We start from the raw sequence: 21083 nt of genomic DNA, 5'->3' as shown, positions 1-21083 counted from the left end.
GTGAAGGGGTGTGCTTGTGATGCCAATACTGTGCAATCTATGGAGGAGGACAGTGTGTGAAATGGTGTCAAAGGCTGCAGTGAGATCTAAGAGGATTAGGATAGTGAGAAGACCAGAATCAGCTGCCAGGAGGAGATAGTTAGTGATTTTTACTAATGCTGTTTCAGTGCTGTGCAGGGGGGCGGAAACCAAACTTTTGAGTAATTTCACTTGTTTAAAGCCTTTACAAACATTCCACAATACAACATTTTAAAAGCATGCATGACTTGTGCCGATGTTGTATCGGATCAATATTGGTATCGGCCAATACTTAAGGCTCCTATATCAGTATTGCATCGGAAGTGATCGGGAAACCCCTAATCTTTACTGTGTTTTACCATGTGACAGACATGAGGTGTTAATCATCCTGTTTGGTATCCAGGTCGGATCAGACGCAAGTCTGAAGAATCCGAGCCAACCTCGTCGGTGTCATCCCCTCAAGGAGGCGTTGTCCTCAGGAGGTCCAGCCAAGGTTCCACCTCTACCCTCTCCAACAAAGGGAGCACGGGGAGCTTGTCTGCTTCTAGCACTGAGCTGCAGAACCGTGACAGCGCCGGGTCTCAGTCCCCTCACAGGGTCTCCTGGATCGAGGATGGCTTCTGGCTGCCACCGCCCACCAGGCCTTCTTCGTTACTCCCGCCACCGTACTCTGAGCTGGACTCGCTGTCCATCAGCAGCATAGAAGAAGAACAGGAACACCAGTCGCCGAGCCCCACGTCCCATCACCCGTCGGCCCACCGGCTGGCTGACAAAGTCATAAATCGCCTCTCCGCAGTGGGCCAGGCGCTCGGCAGCCTGGTGTGTCAGAAGAAGAGGCTGACCAATCGCGTTGTGGAGCTGAGCGACAGGAAACGGGGACCTTTTGCAATGGCCGTGAAGGAATTTGTGGAGGCAACGCTGGAGAGAGGAACTGACATCACGGGGTCAGAGTTCTTACAGGAAGTGAGGTCATCGCTTACATCACTGAGGGAGACTCTCCTGGATTACCCTGATATCCAGGCGCTGTTGGACAGTATGACCGACCTCAGTGACTCAGAGATAGGTAAGTGATATCATTTCATTTCTGCAGGGAACCTTTTTCTTTTGCAGTTTTGGACAGATCCAATGCAAAAGCTTGACCAAAAAATGTTGATTTTAAAATACTTAAATGCAATAATGCTATTTTTTTCACTGTATATTTGAACCTGGGCAATGTGGGAGTCTCAATAGTCTAATGGGCATAAAAAAAACATTTATTAATTGAAAAATGTATCTATTTATCCCACACTTTTCTTTTGTAAAGTAAATTTGTACAGCCGATATGGGCATCTACAGTCATGGCCAAAAGTTTACATACACTTGTAAAGAACATAATGTCATGGCTGTCTTGAGTTTCCAATCATTTCTACAACTCTTATTTTTTTGTGATAGAGTGATTGGAGAACATACTTGTTGGTCACAAAAAACATTCATGAAGTTTGGTTCTTTTATGAATTCATTATGTGTCTACTGAAAATGTGACCAAATCTGCTGGGTCAAAAGTATACATACAGCAATGTTATTATTTTTTTACATGTCCCTTGACAGGTTTCACTGCAATAGGTGCTTTTGGTAGCCATCCACAAGCTCCTGGTTGAATTTTTGACCACTCATCTTGACAAAATTGGTGCAGTTCAGCTAAATGTGTTGGTTTTCTGACTGACATGGACTTGTTTCTTCAACAAAAATTTAGCTGTTTGGTCACTATACCCAGCAAAATGTTTGGAGAAGAAAAGGTGAAGCCTTTAATCCCAGGAACACCATCCCTACCGTCAAGCATGGGTGTGGTAGTATTATGCTCTGGGCCTGTTTTGCTGCCTATGGAACTGGTGCTTTACAGAGAGTAAATGGGACAATGAAAAAGGAGGATTACCTCCAAATTCTTCAGGACAACCTAAAATCCTCAGCCCGGAGGTTGGGTCTTGGGCGCAGTTGGGTGTTTCAACAGGACAATGACCCCAAACACATGGCAGAAGTGGTAAAGGAATGGCTAAATCAGGCTACAAAAATAAGGTGTTAGAATGGCCTTCCCAAAGTCCTGACCTACACGTGTGGACAATGCTGAAGAAACAAGTCCATGTCAGAAAACCAACAATCTTAGCTGAACTGCACCAATTTTGTCAAGAGGAGTGGTCAAAAATTCAACCAGAAGCTTGCCAGAAGCTTGTGGATGGCTACCAAAAAAGCCTTATTGCAGTGAAACTTGCCAAGGGACATGTAACCAAATATTAACATTGCTGTATGTATACTTTTGACCCAGCAGATTTGGTCACATTTTCAGTAGACCCATAATAAGAGAAAAGATAAAAGAACCAAACTTCATGAATGTTCTTTGTGACCAACAAGTATGTGCTCCAATCACTGTATCACAAAAAAATAAGAGTTGTAGAAATTATTGGGAACTCATTATTTGCCTGAGTAGCTGGACAGGACAAAAAATTTAAAATTAAATTAAATTAAATTTAAAAAAAATTATCTATTGAGCACTTGACGCCAGACTAACACCAGACTGGATTAACTTGCTGGAATATAAAGACAATATAACATACATCCATAAACCTGGATGCATATGCAAAAGTGCAATATATTTATCTGTACAGTAATTTATTTATTTATATCTGCACCTTATTGCTCTTTTATCCTGCACTACCATGAGCTAATGCAACGAAATGTCGTTCTTATCTGTACTTTAAAGTTCAAATTTGAATGACAATAAAAAGGAAGTCTAGTCTAGTCTAGACTGCCCTCCTAAGTTCAGTCCCAAACTTGGGAGAGTCTTTACATGTTTGCAGCCTTTTTAAACAGGTTTGTAAATTGTCAGTATCAGACATCGGTACCATTTTGCACAACTGCCTGTACAGTCAAATACACACATAGATTAATATTAGTAACCATAGGGATGTTTTCCCTATTCAATAGACCCCCTGGTGGAGCTCTCCGTGCACAAGGTGGCCTTAAAGCCGGTGTCGGCTCACCTCTACTCCTGCATCCACATCTGGCGGTCCAACGACGGCAGTTTGCAGCGTCTGGAGCACAACCAGCGTGTTCTGGAAGACAACGGCGTGGAGGCGCTGGGGGGAGCGTCGGGCGTCGGAGTTCCGGACTTAGTCACCCTTGAGCGGATCCAGCAAAGATGGGCAAGTATGCACAAGGCCTACTCCCCCAACAAGAAGGTCCATATCTTGCTCAAAGTCTGCAAGAGCATCTACCACAGCATGAGCTCCAATTCCAATTCAGGTACTTTTTTTTTTGTCGCACGAAAGATGGCGTATAGTCCCAGTCCTCCTTTCCTGTCTTGCAGATGTGGTATTGGGAGCTGACGACTTCCTGCCCTGCCTGACGTGGGTGTTGCTGCGCAGTGACCTGCTCAACTTGCAGATTGACACAGACTACATGATGGAGCTGCTGGACCCCGCACAGCTTCAGGGAGAAGGTATGGAAGATACACCCAGACTCGACTAACACTAATTAAAGCAGCACTAACTAACTTTTCAATCTTCATCAAATATTTTCATCACTTTTGGGATGATACATTGACTTACAACTAGTTGAATGACACCTCTGTCATGGCCTGAGGGGGTCTGTATCGCTTTTACTGGTACTCAGCGACTTTGAGGAGGGTGGCAGGAACCATGACACACAAAAAAACTACAAATGACTTGCTTTACGGCATACGTCACTTGCCCTTTCCTATTCGTTAAAACGACGGAAGTCGATGCGACGCCAAAAACAAATAGAAGAACGCCTACGTGCAATTACTGCTATCATGGCAGAAGCTCCAAAACAACCAAAGAAACAAAAAGTTTTTTCTGAGGAGACAAGAAAAGAAAAACGGAGCCTCCCCAGATAAAAGGACAGTCAAGATCAACTAGTATGTGACTTTCGATGCTCAAATCAAGATGATAATGCTAATTAGGGGTGTGGGAAAAAATCGATTCGAATTCAAATCACGATTCTCACGTTGTGCGATTCAGAATCGATTCTCATTTTTAAAAAATCGATTTTTATTTTTAATTTTTTTAAATTATTTTTTTTAATTATTTGTATTTTTTTATTAATCAATCCAACAAAACAATACACAGCAATACCATAACAATGCAATCCAACTCCAAAACCAAACCCGACCCAGCAACACTCAGAACTGCAATAAACAGAGCAATTAAGAGGAGACACAAACACGACACAGAACAAACCAAAAGTAGTGAAACAAAAATGAATATTATCAACAACAGTATCAATATTAGTTGCAATTTCAACATAGCAGTGATTAAAAATCCCTCATTGACATTATCATTAGACATTTATAAAAAATTTAAAAAAAAGAACAATAGTGTCACAGTGGCTTACACTTGCATCGCATCTCATAAGCTTGACAACACACTGTGTCCAATATTTTCACAAAGATAAAATAAGTCATATTTTTGGTTCATTTAATAGTTAAAACAAATTTACATTATTGCAATTAAGTTGATAAAACATTGTCCTTTACAATTATAAAAGCTTTTTACAAAAATCTACTACTCTGCTTGCATGTCAGCAGACTGGGGTAGATCCTACTGAAATCCTATGTATTGAATGAATAGAGAATCCTTTTGAATCGGGAAAAAATCGTTTTTGAATTGAGCATCGTGTTGAATTGAAAAAAAAAAATCGATTTTGAATCGAATCGTGACCCCAAGAATTGATATTGAATCGAATCGTGGGACACCCAAAGATTCACAGCCCTAATGCTAATGTTAGCTATCAGAAATAAAAAGCCACCAGCTTTATAGTTCGCAGTTCCACACTATTTCCTTCGTAAAAACTCTCCCGCTGGTCTTTCTTTGCTTCAGACCTGCTTCAGACCTGAATCCGCCCCGATACATTCTTAATAGTATCGTCATGTTTGTAGCAAAATCCAAACTAATTTTTTGATAGCGTCTGCTATTTAACATCAGCATAGCCATTAGAGACATAATATTTGTGCCAATAATACATGTCAGTTTGACGCTATATGTGCTTGTCCTCATGGGAAATGTGGTCTTTTTCTGGCAAAACACTACCGCTTTGGTCCCCTGGCGTTGCCAAAATCAACCAAAACTGAAAGTTCTTAAGTGGACTTTTAATAACTTTTCTTTGCCTTAAGTGCAAATTAAGCACACATTTGTGAAAGTGGCCACAAGCTTTATTATAGACATGAATGTAGTTCAATTCTACTTATCTATGTGAATGTGTGAGCACTTCAGGGGTGGTGTAGATCAGTGTTTTTCCACCTTTTTTGAGCCAAGGCACATTTTTTGCATTGAAAAAATCCGGAGGCACACCACCAGCAAAAATCACTAAAAAACGAAACTCAGTTGACAGTAAAAAGTCGTTGTCGCAATTGTTGGATATGACTTTAAAGCATTACCAACCATACATCAATATAGCTCTTGTCTCAAAGTAGGTGTACTGTCACGACCTGTCACATCACGTCGTGACTTATTTTGAGTTTTTTAGTGTTTTATTTCTTGTCTTGCGCTCCTATTTTGGTGGCTTTTCCTCTTTTTTTGGTATTTTCCTGTAGCAGTTTCATGTCTTCCTTTGAGCGATATTTCCCGCTTCTGCTTTGTTTTAGCAATCAAGAATATTTCAGTTGTTTTTATCCTTCTTTGTAGGGACATTGTTGATTGTCATGTCATGTTTGGATGTACATTGTGGACGCCGTCTTTGCTCCGCAGTAAGTCTTTGCTGTCGTCCAGCATTCTGTTTTTGTTTTACTTTGTAGCTAGTTCAGTTTTAGTTTCGTTCTGCATAGCCTTCCCTAAGCTCCAATGCCTTTTCTTAGGGTCACTCACCTTTTGTTTATTTTTGGTTTAAGCATTAGACACCTTTTTACCTGCACGCTGCCTCCCGCTGTTTCCGACATCTACAAAGCAATTAGTTACTGTCTGCCACCTACTGATATGGAAGAGTATTACACGGTTACTCTGCCCAGCTGTAGACAGCACCGACACTCAACAACAACACATGATTTGCAGACTATAATTACTGGTTTGCAAAAAATATTTTCAACCCAAATAGGTGAATTTAGATAATCTCCCACGACACACCAGACTGTATCTCACGGCACACTAATGTGCCGCCGCACAGTGGTTGAAAAACACTGGTGTAGACCACTGTTTCATAACCATAGGGCCCAAGCGCCCCTCAGAGGGCCACCAAAAAATATATGTTTCTCAGCTGTGGTGTGTGTCACTACGCGATCGGTCCACGCATTAGCGAAGACGATGTCACTTCCTTTCTGGAAATATAGCGTTTGAGATGCCACGTGCTGTGTAATTTGGTTATAAATATTATTGTTTATTAAATAAACAGACTGAATTGCCTGTAGTAGTAAGAGAACAATAATATAAAAATGAAGATAAAAAATAGGCAGTATTATTGCCTCAAACTTAAACAACACTCATTCTTCTGTCATTGCAATGAATGACACATGGGGGCGCCATTGAATCTTCTCACTAATTTATTTTTTAAAGTTGATTTTTTAAAACCTATATCTGCAGCCTTACAAAAAGTAGACTTTTAAATTGTCAGTATTGTGAGTTGATATATTTGATGTAAATAGTAGTAAAAAGATGGATTTCTTTGCATCGTATACATCGTTCAGGTTTCTGTACGGACCTGTACGGTTTCTGAAAATAAATACTGTATACAGTGTTATAGCTTCTTAAATGTGTTTTATTTTGTATGTAATATTTAATATGTAATTGTTCTTGATATAAAGATTCCAACAACAAATAAGAAACATTGAACAGACATAACTGCTGTAAAACAAAGTCTTTGCGCATAAGTTGACTAATCGGGTCTTCCGGTACCGGTCGGGTCGTGACAGTCCGTATGGGCCACAGCGGTACTCAGTTGTAATACACTTTTCCACCACTTGTGGCAGTAATGCCAATATCAAACAGACAGAAGAAGTCTGAAGCGAAAGTGATAGAGAAGTTTCTTTAGTGCAAAAATTATGACTTAAGTTATCAAGCTGTATTCTAATTTTATTGACAGTTTATTTATATTCATTATTATTTCATGTTTATTTAGTTTTATTATTATTTTTAGTTTTTTATGACTCCCTTCATTTGCAGTATATTTGATTCATATTTATTTTTGTAATTAGCCTGACCTAAGACTTGACAATAATCTTTTTGATTAACACATGGTTTCATATCATTTGACAACAATTGTCCTGTTAAACTTCAAGTAGGATAGATATGAATATTGACGACAACAGTAAGAATACTAATTCAATGGTAATATTTGAGTGAGCTCCGGGCCCCTCTGTAGTGGAAATAGTGGGCCACGAGGTCAAAAAATAAGAACCTCTGTTGTAGACTTCCATTGAACACTGTAGTTAGACCTTAAACCCACCAGATGGCAGCAAACAAGTATTTTAGACTACAACTATCCTTACTGCACAATATTATAGCTCAGGGGTCCCCAAACCTTTTGACTCGGGGGTCGCATTGGGTTAAAAAAATTTGGCCGGGGGCCGGGCTGTATATATATATATATATATATATATATATATATATATATATATATATATATATATATATATATAGGTTTTCTTTTGCATTTGACCCATCACCCTCACCCCCTGGGAGGTGAGGGGAGCAGTGAGCAGCAGCCGTGGCCGCGCCCGGGAATCATTTTTGGTGATTCAACCCCCAATTCCAACCCCTTGATGCTGAGTGCCAAGCAGAGAGGTAATGGGTCCCATTTTTATAGTCTTTGGTGTGACTCGGCCGGGGTTTGAACTAATATATATATATATATATATATATATATATATATATATATATATATATATATATATATATATATATATATATATATATATATATATATATATATATATATATATATATATATATATATATATATATTATATTGGCCTGGTCACATCATTTAAATGGCCCGACACATCATTTGAGTAGCCCACCATGTCATTTTATGTGGTCCGCCATGTAGTTTAAGTGGCTGGTCACATCATTTAAGTGGCCCACAACATCACTTAATGTGGTCCACCACATCATTGCCCACCACATCATTTAATGTTGTCCACCACATCATTTAGATGGCCTACAAAAAACATGTTATGTGGTCCGCCACTTTATTTTATAAGGTCCGCCATGTCATATTACTAAGTTGCTCATCACGTCATTTTATGTATTCCGACACATCATTTTATGTGGTCCGCCACTTCACAGACCACCATATAATTTTACGTTGTCCACCACATCATTTAGGTGGCCTACCACATGTATTGTGGTCTGCAACTTTATTTTATAAGGTCAGCCATGTCATATTACTAAGTTGTTCATCACGTCATTTTATGTATTCCGCCACATTATTTATTGTAGCCCGCCGCGTTATTTAAGTGACCTGCCAAGTTATTTTACGTGGCCTGCTACGTCATTTATAGTTGCACACCACATCATTTATAATGACCCTCCATATCATTTCATGTGGCCTGCGAGAGGCTGTAAATTACAAAACACGTTCTGGCTCAATGTATTTGTTCTTTCAGTTTTGACAGAAACATGCACTGCTTACACGTGCATATGTTCTTCACTTGGATATTATCTGATCTTGCAACAAGATGTCCGAAGCATTTTTTTTTGTAATCAAAAGTAAATACTTTAATGTCTGTTTGTCACCTTTACTTGTGATTTTAAAAAAAAGTTGTCCATCAATTCGTTAATAAAAAATATAATTTTCAAAAACAGTTGCCTATGCAAAGTGTGTAACAGGGCTATTATACGTCTACAAACCCCAAAACCAGTGAAGTTGGCACGTTGTGTAAATCGTAAATAAAAACAGAATACAATGATTTGCAAATCCTTTTCAACTTATATTCAATTGAATAGACTGCAAAGACAAGATATTTAATGTTCGAACTGGAAAACATTGTTATTTTTTGCAAATATTAGCTCATTTGGAATTTGATGCCTGCAACATGTTTCAAAGAAGCTGGCACAAGTGGCAAAAAAGACTGAGAAAGTTGAGGAATGCTCATCAAACACTTATTTGGAACATCCCACAGGTGACCAGGCTAATTGGGAACAGGTGGGTGCCATGATTGGGTATAAAAGCAGCTTCCATGAAATGCTCAGTCATTCACAAACAAGGATGGGGCGAGGGTCAATACTTTGTGAACAAATGCGTGAGCAAATTGTCAAACAGTTTAAGAACAACATTTCTCAACGAGCTATTGCAAGGAATTTAGGGATTTCACCATCTACGGTCCGTTATATCATCAAAACGTTCAGAGAATCTGGAGAAATCACTGCAAGGCCGAAAACCAACATTTAATGCCCATGACCTTGGATCTCTCAGGCGGTACTGCATCAAAAACCGACATCAGTGTGTAAAGGATATCACCACATGGGCTCAAGAACACTTTAAAAAAAAAAAAGCTATCAGTAACTACAGTTCCTCGCTACATCTTTAAGTGCAAGTTAAAACCCTACTATGCAAAGCGAAAGACATTTCTCAACAACACCCGGCTTTGCTGGGCCCGAGCTCATCTAAGATGGACTGATGCAAAGTGGAAAAGTGTTCTGTGGTCTGACGAGTCCACATTTCAAATTGTTTTTGGAAACTGTGGACGTCGTGTCCTGCGGAACAAAGAGGAAAAGTACCATCCGGATTGTTATAGACGCAAAGTTGAAAAGCCAGCATCTGTGATGGTATGGGGGTGTATTAGTGCCAAAGACATGGGTAACTTACACATCTGTGATGGTATGGGGGTGTATTAGTGCCAAAGACATGGGTAACTTACACATCTGTGATGGTATGGGGGTGTATTAGTGCCAAAGACATGGGTAACTTACACATCTGTGAAGGCACCATTAATGCTGAAAGGTACATACAGCTTTTGGAGCAACATATGTTGCCATCCAAGCAACGTTACCATGGACGCCCCTGCTTATTTCAGCAAGACAATGCCAAGCCACGTGTTACATCAACGTGACTTCATAGTAAAAGAGTGCGGGTACTAGACTGGCCTGCCTGTAGTCCAGACCTGTCTCCCATTGAAAATGTGTGGCGCATTATGAAGCCTAAAATACCACAACGGAGACCCCCGGACTGTTGAACAACTTAAGCTGTACATCAAGCAAGAATGGGAAATAATTCCACCTGAAAATTTTCAAAAATTGGTCTCCTCAGTTCCCAAACATTTACTGAGTACCAAAAAAAATGTAATTTCTCAGTTCGAACATTAAATATCTTGTCTTTGCAGTCTATTCAATTGAATATAGGTTGAAAAGGATTTGCAAATTATTGTGTTCTGTTTTTATTTACGAATTACACAACGTGCCCACTTCACTGGTTTTGGGGTTTGTATATTCATATATATTCACTGTTAAACGCGGCCCTTTAAAGGCAGCCACAATTGCAATGTGGCCCTCAACAAAAACAAGTTTGCCACCCCCCCCCCCCCTTTTGTCCATTTCTGTACTTTTCGAGATTGAATTGTCGCTTTCTTCCTCAACAGGTGGCTACTACCTGACAACCTTGTACGCCGCTCTCTACTACATCAGCAGCTTCCGGCCGCGCTTGGCCGCCCGTCAACTCAGCGTGGAAGCCCAGCACTCTCTCAGCCAATGGCATCGCAGGCGCACCGTGCACAGCAACCAATCCCGGCACAGTAAGCGCAGACGGACCGTTCGCAGACAGACGAGTCCTGAGAAGGCCGTGCAGGCGGAGGATGGCGACACCGGGGAAGTGGGGGAAAGTGTGATGGGTGATCCACAGCAGCAGACAGAAATGAACACGGATGAGACGCTGGACTCTAATGACAACTGGACACAAGATTAAGTGTGTCTTACTCTCACATCCCACCCAGAAAGCCAAATTATGGTAGATATTCAAATTGATATCATGGGAATATGACTAACTTTGTTCAGTAAACACATGAAAGAACATACAGTATATTACTGCTTACATGTCATTGGGGACTTTATATTCATAAAAATGTATAGATTATTATCATAGCATAAATAGATGTTTAGAGTTTGATTTATATTTTTGTATAGTTGACACCTGGATCATAGCCATGTTGATGAAAATTGACAGTAAATAAATAACCATAACAATAATGAAACACCAAATAATTGAACAACGTCAGTGGCGCTTATTCGCCACCAGGGGGCAGTAATGTGTGTTCTGAAGCAGAGTCATGTATAAAGAGAGCATGGCCAACTAAGCAACAGGCGCCATGACTGCTACTAAGGACGTGTGCGGCCGTGCACAGATGCATGCAATTGCTGTCATTTTGATGTTCGCTTTTCTGACCAAATAAACCAAAGTAATACGTCCAAATATAGTTCTAAACATACTCCAGCGCATACACTTTCGTCAAAGTATAATTTTGCCGCCGTAGTCGACGCACTCTGCTGCTACGTTCCTGCGACCAGCGACACTCTAACACGCACTCGGCGGGGCAACAAACGTAAAAAAAAATACACAGAACGACCAAAAAATAACTTGCTCCTCTCATTTTGCCAAAATCTTCTTTAGCTTTAGAGCAGGGGTCTTCAAACGTAAGGCAGGTTTTATCCGGCCTGCGGGATGAGTTTGCTTAGTATAAAAATGAGCCGAAATTTTTGAATGAAAGAAACTGCTGTTCTAAATGTGTCCACTAGATGTCGCAATAGCAATTATTTGTATCTTTGTAGATGATGCTACATGTGTAAAAAAAATTTGTGCACCACTCAAGGAAAATGAGCAAACTACATAAATAACATCCTGTAATTTGATTTTTATATTATTGTTTTATCTTGATTGATTGAAAATTGACTGATGAACATTATTACATAATTTATTCAGAAAATATAAATAACGACAAATAAATGTAGAATACTATTAACCGCAACATGTAAGTGTAAAAAAAACAAAAACATTATGATTTGTACATTTTCAGAATGTGCTTGTTCTATTTTTTAACAAAGAACACAATCTGAAGTTGTCTTTATTTTTAAGTTACCCTGCCGTGATTTTACCAGTCCGGCCCCACTTGGGAGTAGATTTTTCTCCATGTGGCCCCCCCATCTAAAATGAGTTTGACACCCCTGGTTTAGACCAACAATCACGCAGAAATAGTGCTGTGTGTGTGTGAAGTATGTCAACTGTGGTGTCTGCCACCAATGTATTGTAATCACTCATTATGTATTATTCAAACTGATCTTTCTTTTTTGTATCATGCTAAGTTAATAAGTGTACATGTTCTACCTATTTCCCCATATTTCTACACAATAACTCAGAATATAAAGAATATGGCGGGATTTTTGGTCCAGAACATATTTTGCTTTATTCATTATTTACATATTTCTTGCCACCTTATGTCGAATGTTTTTTATGAGATTTTCAGTTCACTTTCTCATCCATTATTACACCCAAAATGTGGTTTCTTTTACTCTTTCTCCATCTATTTGTATTTGCGTTTGACTTTCTCTTCTATTGTTACCAAGATGCATTATTTTAGTTTTACTGAGATTCAAAGTTAGTCTGTTTTTGTCAAATCTTCTGTTAAATGTACTCATTTCTTCTATTATTATTATTATTATTGGTGGCTCTCCAGTGTTTGACAGCGAACCGGCACTTCCCATACTTGCCTGATTTCCGGGTTGTTGGTAAAGCAATGGAAACGCTTTCCAGAATTCACGCAGGACTTTATGCTGCACAACAGGACATTTTTTGCATGGCAAAAAACTAAGGAGGAAGCACCGCAAACAAATAGAATCAGCTCAAAGTTGGAAGTACGGTAGTCACCTGAGTGCCTTTTGACCAATTGTTGAGGACTTTCTCTTCATACACGACTCTGTTCTGAGGGAACTCCCTGAAAAAAGAAAATATATATACATATATTTTTATCATTTTATATTTTTTTTAATTTTAACGGGCAAAATGGTGCGCCGTCGTCATATCGTGACATTGCTGGTTTTAAGAGCAGAGGAGCATGTTCGGCAGCGCACAATCACAGAGTACTTACAAGCAGACACTGTGTGTAGACAGAAAAGGGAGAACGGATGCATTTTGGCTTAAAAAACTAACGATAGATGTCAAGCTACAACACTGAAGCGCCGCCCTACAAGAGGTGCTTTAAAACATGGCTAGCAAGTTAGCGGGTAACGTCCATCCACAGTCCGGAGTGTTTCGGCTCCTTCTAAATCACTAACCCTCGCCTCCATGGCGACAAATAAAGTACGTTTCTTACAAGTATCATCCCTGCATGACGAGGAATAGCTAAACATGCTTCACTACACACTGTAGGAGGATACAATAGCTAACCGGCGTCACCACTAAGAAAAGCTAGCGCTCCTGAATGTAAACAACTGCCATGGATGAATCTACACCTGACATCTAGTGTAATTATACCAAGTACAAGAGCGTATCCAGTTGATACTACAATGATAACATAGATATTTTTTACCGTCGCAAAGTCGTTTTTTCTTTTCTTAAATGTAAATTAAGTTTATAATAAATATGTCCCTGGACACATGAGTACTTTAAATCGGACCAATGTATGATCCTGTAACTACTTGGTATCGGATTGATCCTAACATTTTTGGTATCATCCAAAACTAATGTAAAGCATCCAAACAACAGAAGAATTAAGAGATTATTACATTTGAACAGAAGTGCAGAAGGAACATGTTAAAACAGAAAATAAGCAGATATTAACAGTAAATGAACAAGTAGATTAAAGATCAATTTTTATAGCTTGTCCCTCATAATTCTGACAAAATAAAAGAATGGTAAAAGAATGGTTAATAAGTATCGAAATACATGTTGGTACATGCAACCAGAATAGTTAATTCTAATGCTATGTCCTTTGACTGTGACTTATTTTCCAGTCCTGTCGGGTCTCGTGCACATACCTGGGCAATTTTTATTAAAAAAATAGCTTGCAAACTAATCATTCGCCCCAAAGAGCTGTTCAAAAGATTTGACTCTTTCCAGAACTGCACATCTCAATAAAGGATCCATTGTTGGCAGGCCCAGAACCGGTTGTCCTTTTTTTTTATTCATGTGAAACGATTTTTATACTTATACTTAAGCAAATATTGGTTAACACTTTGTTTTGTCTTTCAATACAAAATATCACAGCCTTAAAAAGTCACATTTGTACTCCAAACACCAGCAGCTAGACGGTTAACTAGCTAGCTAGCTAGCGAGCTGCTACCAAGGTAAGGTATTGACATTTTTACAGACTATTCTTGATTCTCAAGGTAAAAGTGTCGCTTTTGCTTCTAAATTTAAAAAAAATAAATACAGCATCATTTTTCAACAGACAGTTGAACAGATTTTATTGCCCTGTTCTAAAAAAATGTTTAGTTGTATCACGATTACCCTGAGGTCGTGGTTAGCATTAGAGTTGTTTTTCCCCCGTGTGTTATGTGTACAGTTTTAAATGGAAGACTAATATCAAAAGAAATACGGTAAATTCAAACAAACATGTCAGTTTCAGGTGACTTTTTTTTTTAAATTACTCCTACTGTCACGATCGGGATTCAGCATGCTGCGGTTCGTTCACCCGGAATGCATTACTGACGGCTCCGGACCCAGGCGTGAAGTTAGGATTTGATTTACTAACATGAATCACCCAACTACCAAAAACACAGGCAAAGAACAAAAAAGACAAGCGTGCCTAAAACACGTGAAGCTAATACTTAGCAGAAGCTATGGCATGGAACATGGAAACTTACTTGGTCAGAACGTGACGTAAACAATGAAACCACACGAGTGACCGGAAAAGGCAGACTTAAAAAGAGTCTCTGATGACAAACAGGTGCGCGTCCGGAACACAAGCGGCAGGTGAAAATAATAAGTAGCCATGGTGACAAAAACAAACAAGGAAGCGCAGACGGAACTAAAGAAGTCCAACACTAACAGAACATAACTAAACTAAACATGATCCGGACCACGGATCATGACACCTACTAATTATTTGACTTCAAGGTCCCTACTTTATAGGATGCTGGGATAAATAAAAATAATGATAACAATTTTATACAGGAGATGTTTCCTTTACGTTCTTTGTGTGCATTGAGAATAAAACTAAAACTGTTGAAATCAGGTCTATAAGGTGTTAATGCTCTTCAGATGATGACGCTACATGGCACACATCACAGACCAGCTTCCATAGTATCTGCCAGACTACAGATCCTGCTATGTAGAACAGAGCATTTTCCAGCAAACTAACAAACCGAATGGGAAGATAACTGTGGTCACACACCAAGACCAAAATGTGGCCTAACGGAGATAGGTGTTCTTTTGCAAATTCAGCAGAGGACATCTCTACTGCAGAGAGGGACATCATGTTATCCTCGGCTGCCACGTTGCCGGTTTCACAAGTTGAGACACCACAGCGAACCTGAAGATGGCATGCAACTGGTGTGCAGGCCACCTTACAAAGAAAACAGACACTATACAGAATTACACCCACAACTTATCATATAAAGACATCAATTGTTTTCCAATTGTATTAGTTAAAGGCCTACTGAAAGCCACTACTACCGACCACGCAGTCTGATAGTTTATATATCAATGATGAAATCTTAACATTATAACACATGCCAATACGGCCGGGTTAACTTATAAAGTGACATTTTAAATTTGCCGCTAAACTTCCGGTTCGAAACGCCTCTGAGGATGACGTATGCGCGTGACGTAGCCCGGCGAACACGGGTATGCCTTCCACATTGAAGCCAACACGAAAAAGCTCTGTTTTCATTTCATAATTCCACAGTATTCTGGACATCTGTGTTCGTGAATCTGTTTCAATCATGTTAATTGCATTATGGAGAAGGAAGCCGAGCAAGCAAAGAAGAAAGTTGTCGGTGCGAAATGGACGTATTTTTCGAACGTAGTCAGCCACAACAGTACACAGCCGGCGCTTCTTTGTTTACATTCCCGAAAGATGCAGTCAAGATGGAAGAACTCGGATAACAGAGACTCTAACCAGGAGGACTTTTGACATGGATACACAGACGCCTGTAGAGAACTGGGACAACACAGACTCTTACCAGGATTACTTTGATTTGGATGACAAAGACGCAGACGTGCTACTGTGAGTATGCAGCTTTGTCTTTTTTTTGCGTATGTACGTAACTTTTTTAAAATATATAAGCTTTATGAACCTTGGGTTAGGTGAACGGTCTTTTGGGCTGAGTGATTGTGTGTGTTGATCATGTGTTTGAATTGTATTGGCGTGTTCTATGGAGCTAGGAGCTAGCAGAGGAGCTAGGAGCTAGCATAACACGTACCGTACCGTACGTGCGCGTCACGTACGTAACTTTTTAAAAATATATAAGCTTTATGAACCTTGGGTTAGGTGAACGGTCTTTTGGGCTGAGTGATTGTGTGTGTTGATCAGGTGTTTGAATTGTATTGGCGTGTTCTATGGAGCTAGGAGCTAGCAGAGGAGCTAGGAGCTAGCATAACAAACACGCAGGTGTTATTATGCAGGATTAATTTGTGGCATATTAAATATAAGCCTGGTTGTGTTGTGGCTAATAGAGTATATATATGTCTTGTGTTTATTTACTGTTGTAGTCATTCCCAGCTGAATATCAGGTCACCCCCGGCTCTCACAGCATCTTCCCTATCTGAATAGCTTCAACTCCCCACTAGTCCTTCACTTGCACTTTACTCATCCACAAATCTTTCATCCTCGCTCAAATTAATGGGGAAATTGTCGCTTTCTCGGTCCGAATCTCTCTCACTTCATGCGGCCATCATTGTAAACAATAGGGAACTTTGCGTATATGTTCAACTGACTACGTCACGCTACTTCCGGTAGGTGCAAGCCTTTTTTTTATCAGATACCAAAAGTTGCAATCTTTATCGTCGTTGTTCTATACTAAATCCTTTCAGCAAAAATATGGCAATATCGCGAAATGATCAAGTATGACACAATGAATAGATCTGCTATCCCCGTTTAAATAAAAAAAATTCATTTCAGTAGGCCTTTAAAACATCATCAACTCTACCTGATGCTCCGATTGAAAATCAATAGATTGTCCAACGGATCCTGGGTGAACCTGTAGGTGAGTACATACCGATGAACTTTGAGCAGTTACGGAATCATCAGCATCAGTGTGTCAATATTGATGACAAATCCAATCACGGACGACTGTCTGCACAATAAAAAAGTCGTATTACTTTGATCATAGCGAAACAAGAACCTCCAAGAAAGCAGCATGTAATGTTGTTCTTTCAAAGCAGTTAAATACAGTTTCCATCACATCCATCTGTAATGTTTCATCACCAATTGTTGAGTGCTTATCACAGGGACGCAAACTCATAGAGAATGAGAATTGGAAACAGCTACCAGGGCGGATAGATAATTAGTTTGCATCTATGTTTTTAGGAATGGGATCAGTTTCTTGTTGAACTTATACAGTGTACTTTTAGGACAATGTGATTGCAGAAATGAGAGAACTCACGCAAGAGCGTTCACTGAACACAAGGTCAATCCAACAAGAACAAAACTGCATATTGAAAATGATTTAAAGGAGATCATTATATAAACATATTTAACCATCCTTCTGATACCTGCAAAACACTAATGTTGTGTAATATATGGCATTTAGAAGCATCTAGGACAGGGGTGGGCAATTAATTTTTACCGGGGGCCGCATGAGCAACCCGAGCACTGCTGGAGGGCCACATCGACAATATTTCAATTAAATTTTGCTCAATATTATTTTTGATATATACCGTAAGATAAATAATAATAATAATAATTATTATTATTATTCTTAATAATAATAATTATACTTTCATTTAACCTAACTTAACTTTATAACAAAATCACTGCTTTGGAAATCATTTGTACCCCTTTCAGAGATCACATTTAGTTCCCCTTAAACATCCTCATGTTGCACAATGAAATGTAAGCATAGGATGAAGTGTGCATTCCTGTAACTTTCTCTAGTAACAGCATTCCATGATTAATATAAATAAATTAACAATAATAATAAATGACAGTAAAATAAGCACACTTATGACTGAGGAGTCATAGTGTAACTTTGTGTGGTGTTTGAGTTGTCCGACTTTTTGTGTGGCCATAAACGCACCAGTGGTTTAGTGGTATGCGTGTTGGTGACAGATGACAAGTTGGTTTTGGCCTGGTTTGTACGGCAGAAAATGACTAGTTTTTCGAGATAGAAGTTTTTTACTAATGTTTTTGGAGTGGTTATGGCCGAATATAAACAGTTTTGCTCAATAAAGTGATCGATATAATTCCTGGCCTCGAAGCATCTCGATAGACGTTACAATAATTGAACGGTGTTGACGAACACCGTTAGGGCCGCTTGTTGTCACTGTCACTCAAAGTTGCATTGCAAAATTACACAGAATAAATGTGTTTATTTTGTTTAGAATTCAGATGGGATTTGATTTGGTGCGTGGCATATATTTGCTGTGCGCAGAGGACGCTTGAGCAGTGCGCAATTGGGAGGGAACGTTGCTTGGCAGTCCATGTCTTGTTGAAAACACGCCATTCGTCATCAACTTTTCTCTTTTTAGCGTCTCGGGTGTAAACCGTGCATCACTTGTGGCTGTGCACCTTCACTCACAGGTTACACACGGACATACGCCCATAAATAACTCTTTTCAAAATAAAAGCAGCACAGTTGTATTGCGCGCACGACATAGATGTTTTTTCAACTTTATTTTGTAATTTGTGATTGCAGCTGTTCACATTCAATCACAATCACGCACGCGCATACGTCCACACGGATGTAATACAAATAGCGCTTTTCAAAACAAAAGCAGCACCGTTGTATTGCACACTCGACATATACTTTTTTAAATTTATTTTGTAATTCATGATTGGCCTCACGCGGGCCGGACAGGGACGCACAAAGGGCCGGATGTGGCCCGCGGGCCGCAGAATGACCAGGTCTGATCTAGGACCTGCAATACACTGCAAATAAGAAACAAAACAGTGAAAAACTTTGAAATGAGCATAATTTCAGCATACATGTTGTATTGACAGTTGTGTCATGCAGAACTTAGTACAGGTCAATTAAACATTTATTTATCAAAACTCTTATTTTGATGCATAGTATTTGACAATGCAGCAAGGCTGCTAAAATTGTTCAGTTGATTATATTTTCAAGTAAATGTATATTAAGACTGCGAGCTCTCTATTTGGGAATTAGATGACCATTCTGTGTAAAAAAATAAAATAAATGTCAATGTCATACCACTAATATTTGTTTTGTATCTACAATATCATTATGAAATATGACTATTAAAGTTTCAGTTCAGAACACGGGCACTAAACATAGCTAAGCTTAAAGGTAACTGGCAACAATTTTGCCGGTGGGCATAAAAACCGTAGAATAATCTTCAATTTATAAAATATAACCAATCGTAAAGTTCACTCTTACTTGTGAAAAATAATCCCTCGTGACCTGTTTCCCACGGTCCGCCGATTTGCGCAAGAATAAGCAGCACAATGCTATAGCTTCGTGTTCTTCCTTCTTCTTTCTGCTGCTCGAAGAAGAGTAGACGACCGGTTCAAGATGGGGGCCGAAATTCCTGCGCCGCAGCACCCAATACTGTTTTAATGATTTTTTTTATAATTCGGGAGCTTTGGAAAAGAAAGCATACATAAATTGAATGAATGAATCATTTTATTCATGTTTGACACATGTCAACTTCCCACAAACATATTTGTGTCTTCACTACAAAAACACAATAAAGTGCTAAATCATCAGTGCATGTGAAAACAGTACAAGTACGTTTTACACTCATTTCACAACGTCGAAAAAAACATGATCGCAATTTTAGCAGCTACTGAGGAAAATATAATTATTGTTTTATAAAGGAGGTACAAAAACATGAAAAGTAAGATCAGGCGGTCCATGTTTTTGTTCGGTTTCTACAACAGTGTTGTAAATTGAATTATTGTATTTCATATATTTAATTGGGGCAGTGCTCATTAATCAACACTTGAATAAACAGTGTAAATGCGCCGGACTTAGCATAAATGCTAGTTTTCAGCCGTAGTCCCAAGGCAGGTTTCTAAAATAACACAGTGAGACACATAAAACTTTAAAACCACGATGACAGAAATAAGAACCAAATAAATAAGACATAATAATACAGACAAGACAAGCAGTTGCAATACACAATTACAAGACAATAGACCAGGAGAGACAATTCACTCACAGCTTCAAATACGCTGGCCAGAAAAGCCCACTGGAACAGGCTGGAGTCTGGAAACAGTGTTTAATGGTTTAATGGGTGCATGTCTGATTTATTTTTATCCAGTGTTTAGGCTATTTTTTAAAAAGTGGATAGTTATCACAGTCTCTAATGTGTGTGGGTAACTTATTCCAGGATTGTGTTCTTTTTACAGCCAGTGTTGGGACTAACGTGTTAGTTACTTTCGGCGGTAAATAGTAATCTAACGCGTAATTTTTTTATATTCAGTAACTCAGTTACCGTTACTACATGATGCGTTACTAAAATAACGCAGTATCGGCTAGAAACTGAGAAGATCTGAGTATGTTTTATTGGAGCGCTGCAGAAGAGGCGACGGAGAAGAGGCGCGCTCTGTGTGGGGCGGGGGCGTGTCTGTGTTTACTAACAACACATAATGGCGAATATATCTCCATGTCTTAACATGGAGATATTCTCACTACTTTTCTTTTGTCAACCACAAAGAAAAGAACATTTTAGTTAAATGTAAGTTGTGTCTTGGATCAAAGATCCCATCTACTGCCCAAAACAGCAATTAAAATCTGCTGAAACACCTACAAAAGCAGCATGCTTCGACGAAGCTAGTAAAGACAGACACACTTCACCTCCTAAGCAACAGCGGCTGGATTTTAACAAGGCACTGCTAGCCAGGACAACATTGATAGAGCCATTGCAGCGTGTGTGCTAGAAGACATGCAGGCTATTTCTACAGTGGAGTCACCCGATTTCAGGCAGCTAATTAGCATGATACCGGGCGTCAAATGGCACCTGGACAGTGAGTA

At 39.3% G+C, this 21083-nt stretch overlaps 1 protein-coding gene and 1 long non-coding RNA gene across 3 annotated transcripts in view; one reads left to right on the top strand and one right to left on the bottom strand.

Annotated features, from left to right (window-relative positions):
• LOC133663904 (ras and Rab interactor 2-like) overlaps positions 1 to 14077 on the top strand; it is a 41985-nt gene extending 27908 nt beyond the window's left edge. For both annotated transcript variants that reach the window (XM_062068631.1, XM_062068632.1), the window contains 4 exons: positions 422 to 1081; positions 2977 to 3294; positions 3359 to 3490; positions 10577 to 14077. In XM_062068631.1, coding sequence (XP_061924615.1) covers positions 422 to 1081; positions 2977 to 3294; positions 3359 to 3490; positions 10577 to 10899 — 1433 coding nt within the window. In that variant the 3' untranslated portion in view covers positions 10900 to 14077. The remainder of the gene's footprint in view (positions 1 to 421; positions 1082 to 2976; positions 3295 to 3358; positions 3491 to 10576) is intronic.
• The window catches only part of LOC133663486 (uncharacterized), a 30963-nt gene extending 16152 nt beyond the window's left edge, over positions 1 to 14811 (bottom strand). Inside the window, exons 1-2 of the long non-coding RNA XR_009828358.1 lie at positions 14790 to 14811; positions 12853 to 12919 (exon numbers count right to left, since the gene is read on the bottom strand). This is a non-coding gene — a long non-coding RNA (uncharacterized LOC133663486). The remainder of the gene's footprint in view (positions 1 to 12852; positions 12920 to 14789) is intronic.
• Positions 14812 to 21083: the final 6272 nt, after the last annotated feature.

This window comes from Entelurus aequoreus, linkage group LG13 (genome assembly GCF_033978785.1).
Source record: "Entelurus aequoreus isolate RoL-2023_Sb linkage group LG13, RoL_Eaeq_v1.1, whole genome shotgun sequence".
Classification (NCBI taxonomy): Eukaryota; Metazoa; Chordata; class Actinopteri; order Syngnathiformes; family Syngnathidae; genus Entelurus; species Entelurus aequoreus.
Note: the sequence above shows the minus strand (reverse complement) of the source record. Positions and strands in the feature narration are given on the sequence as shown.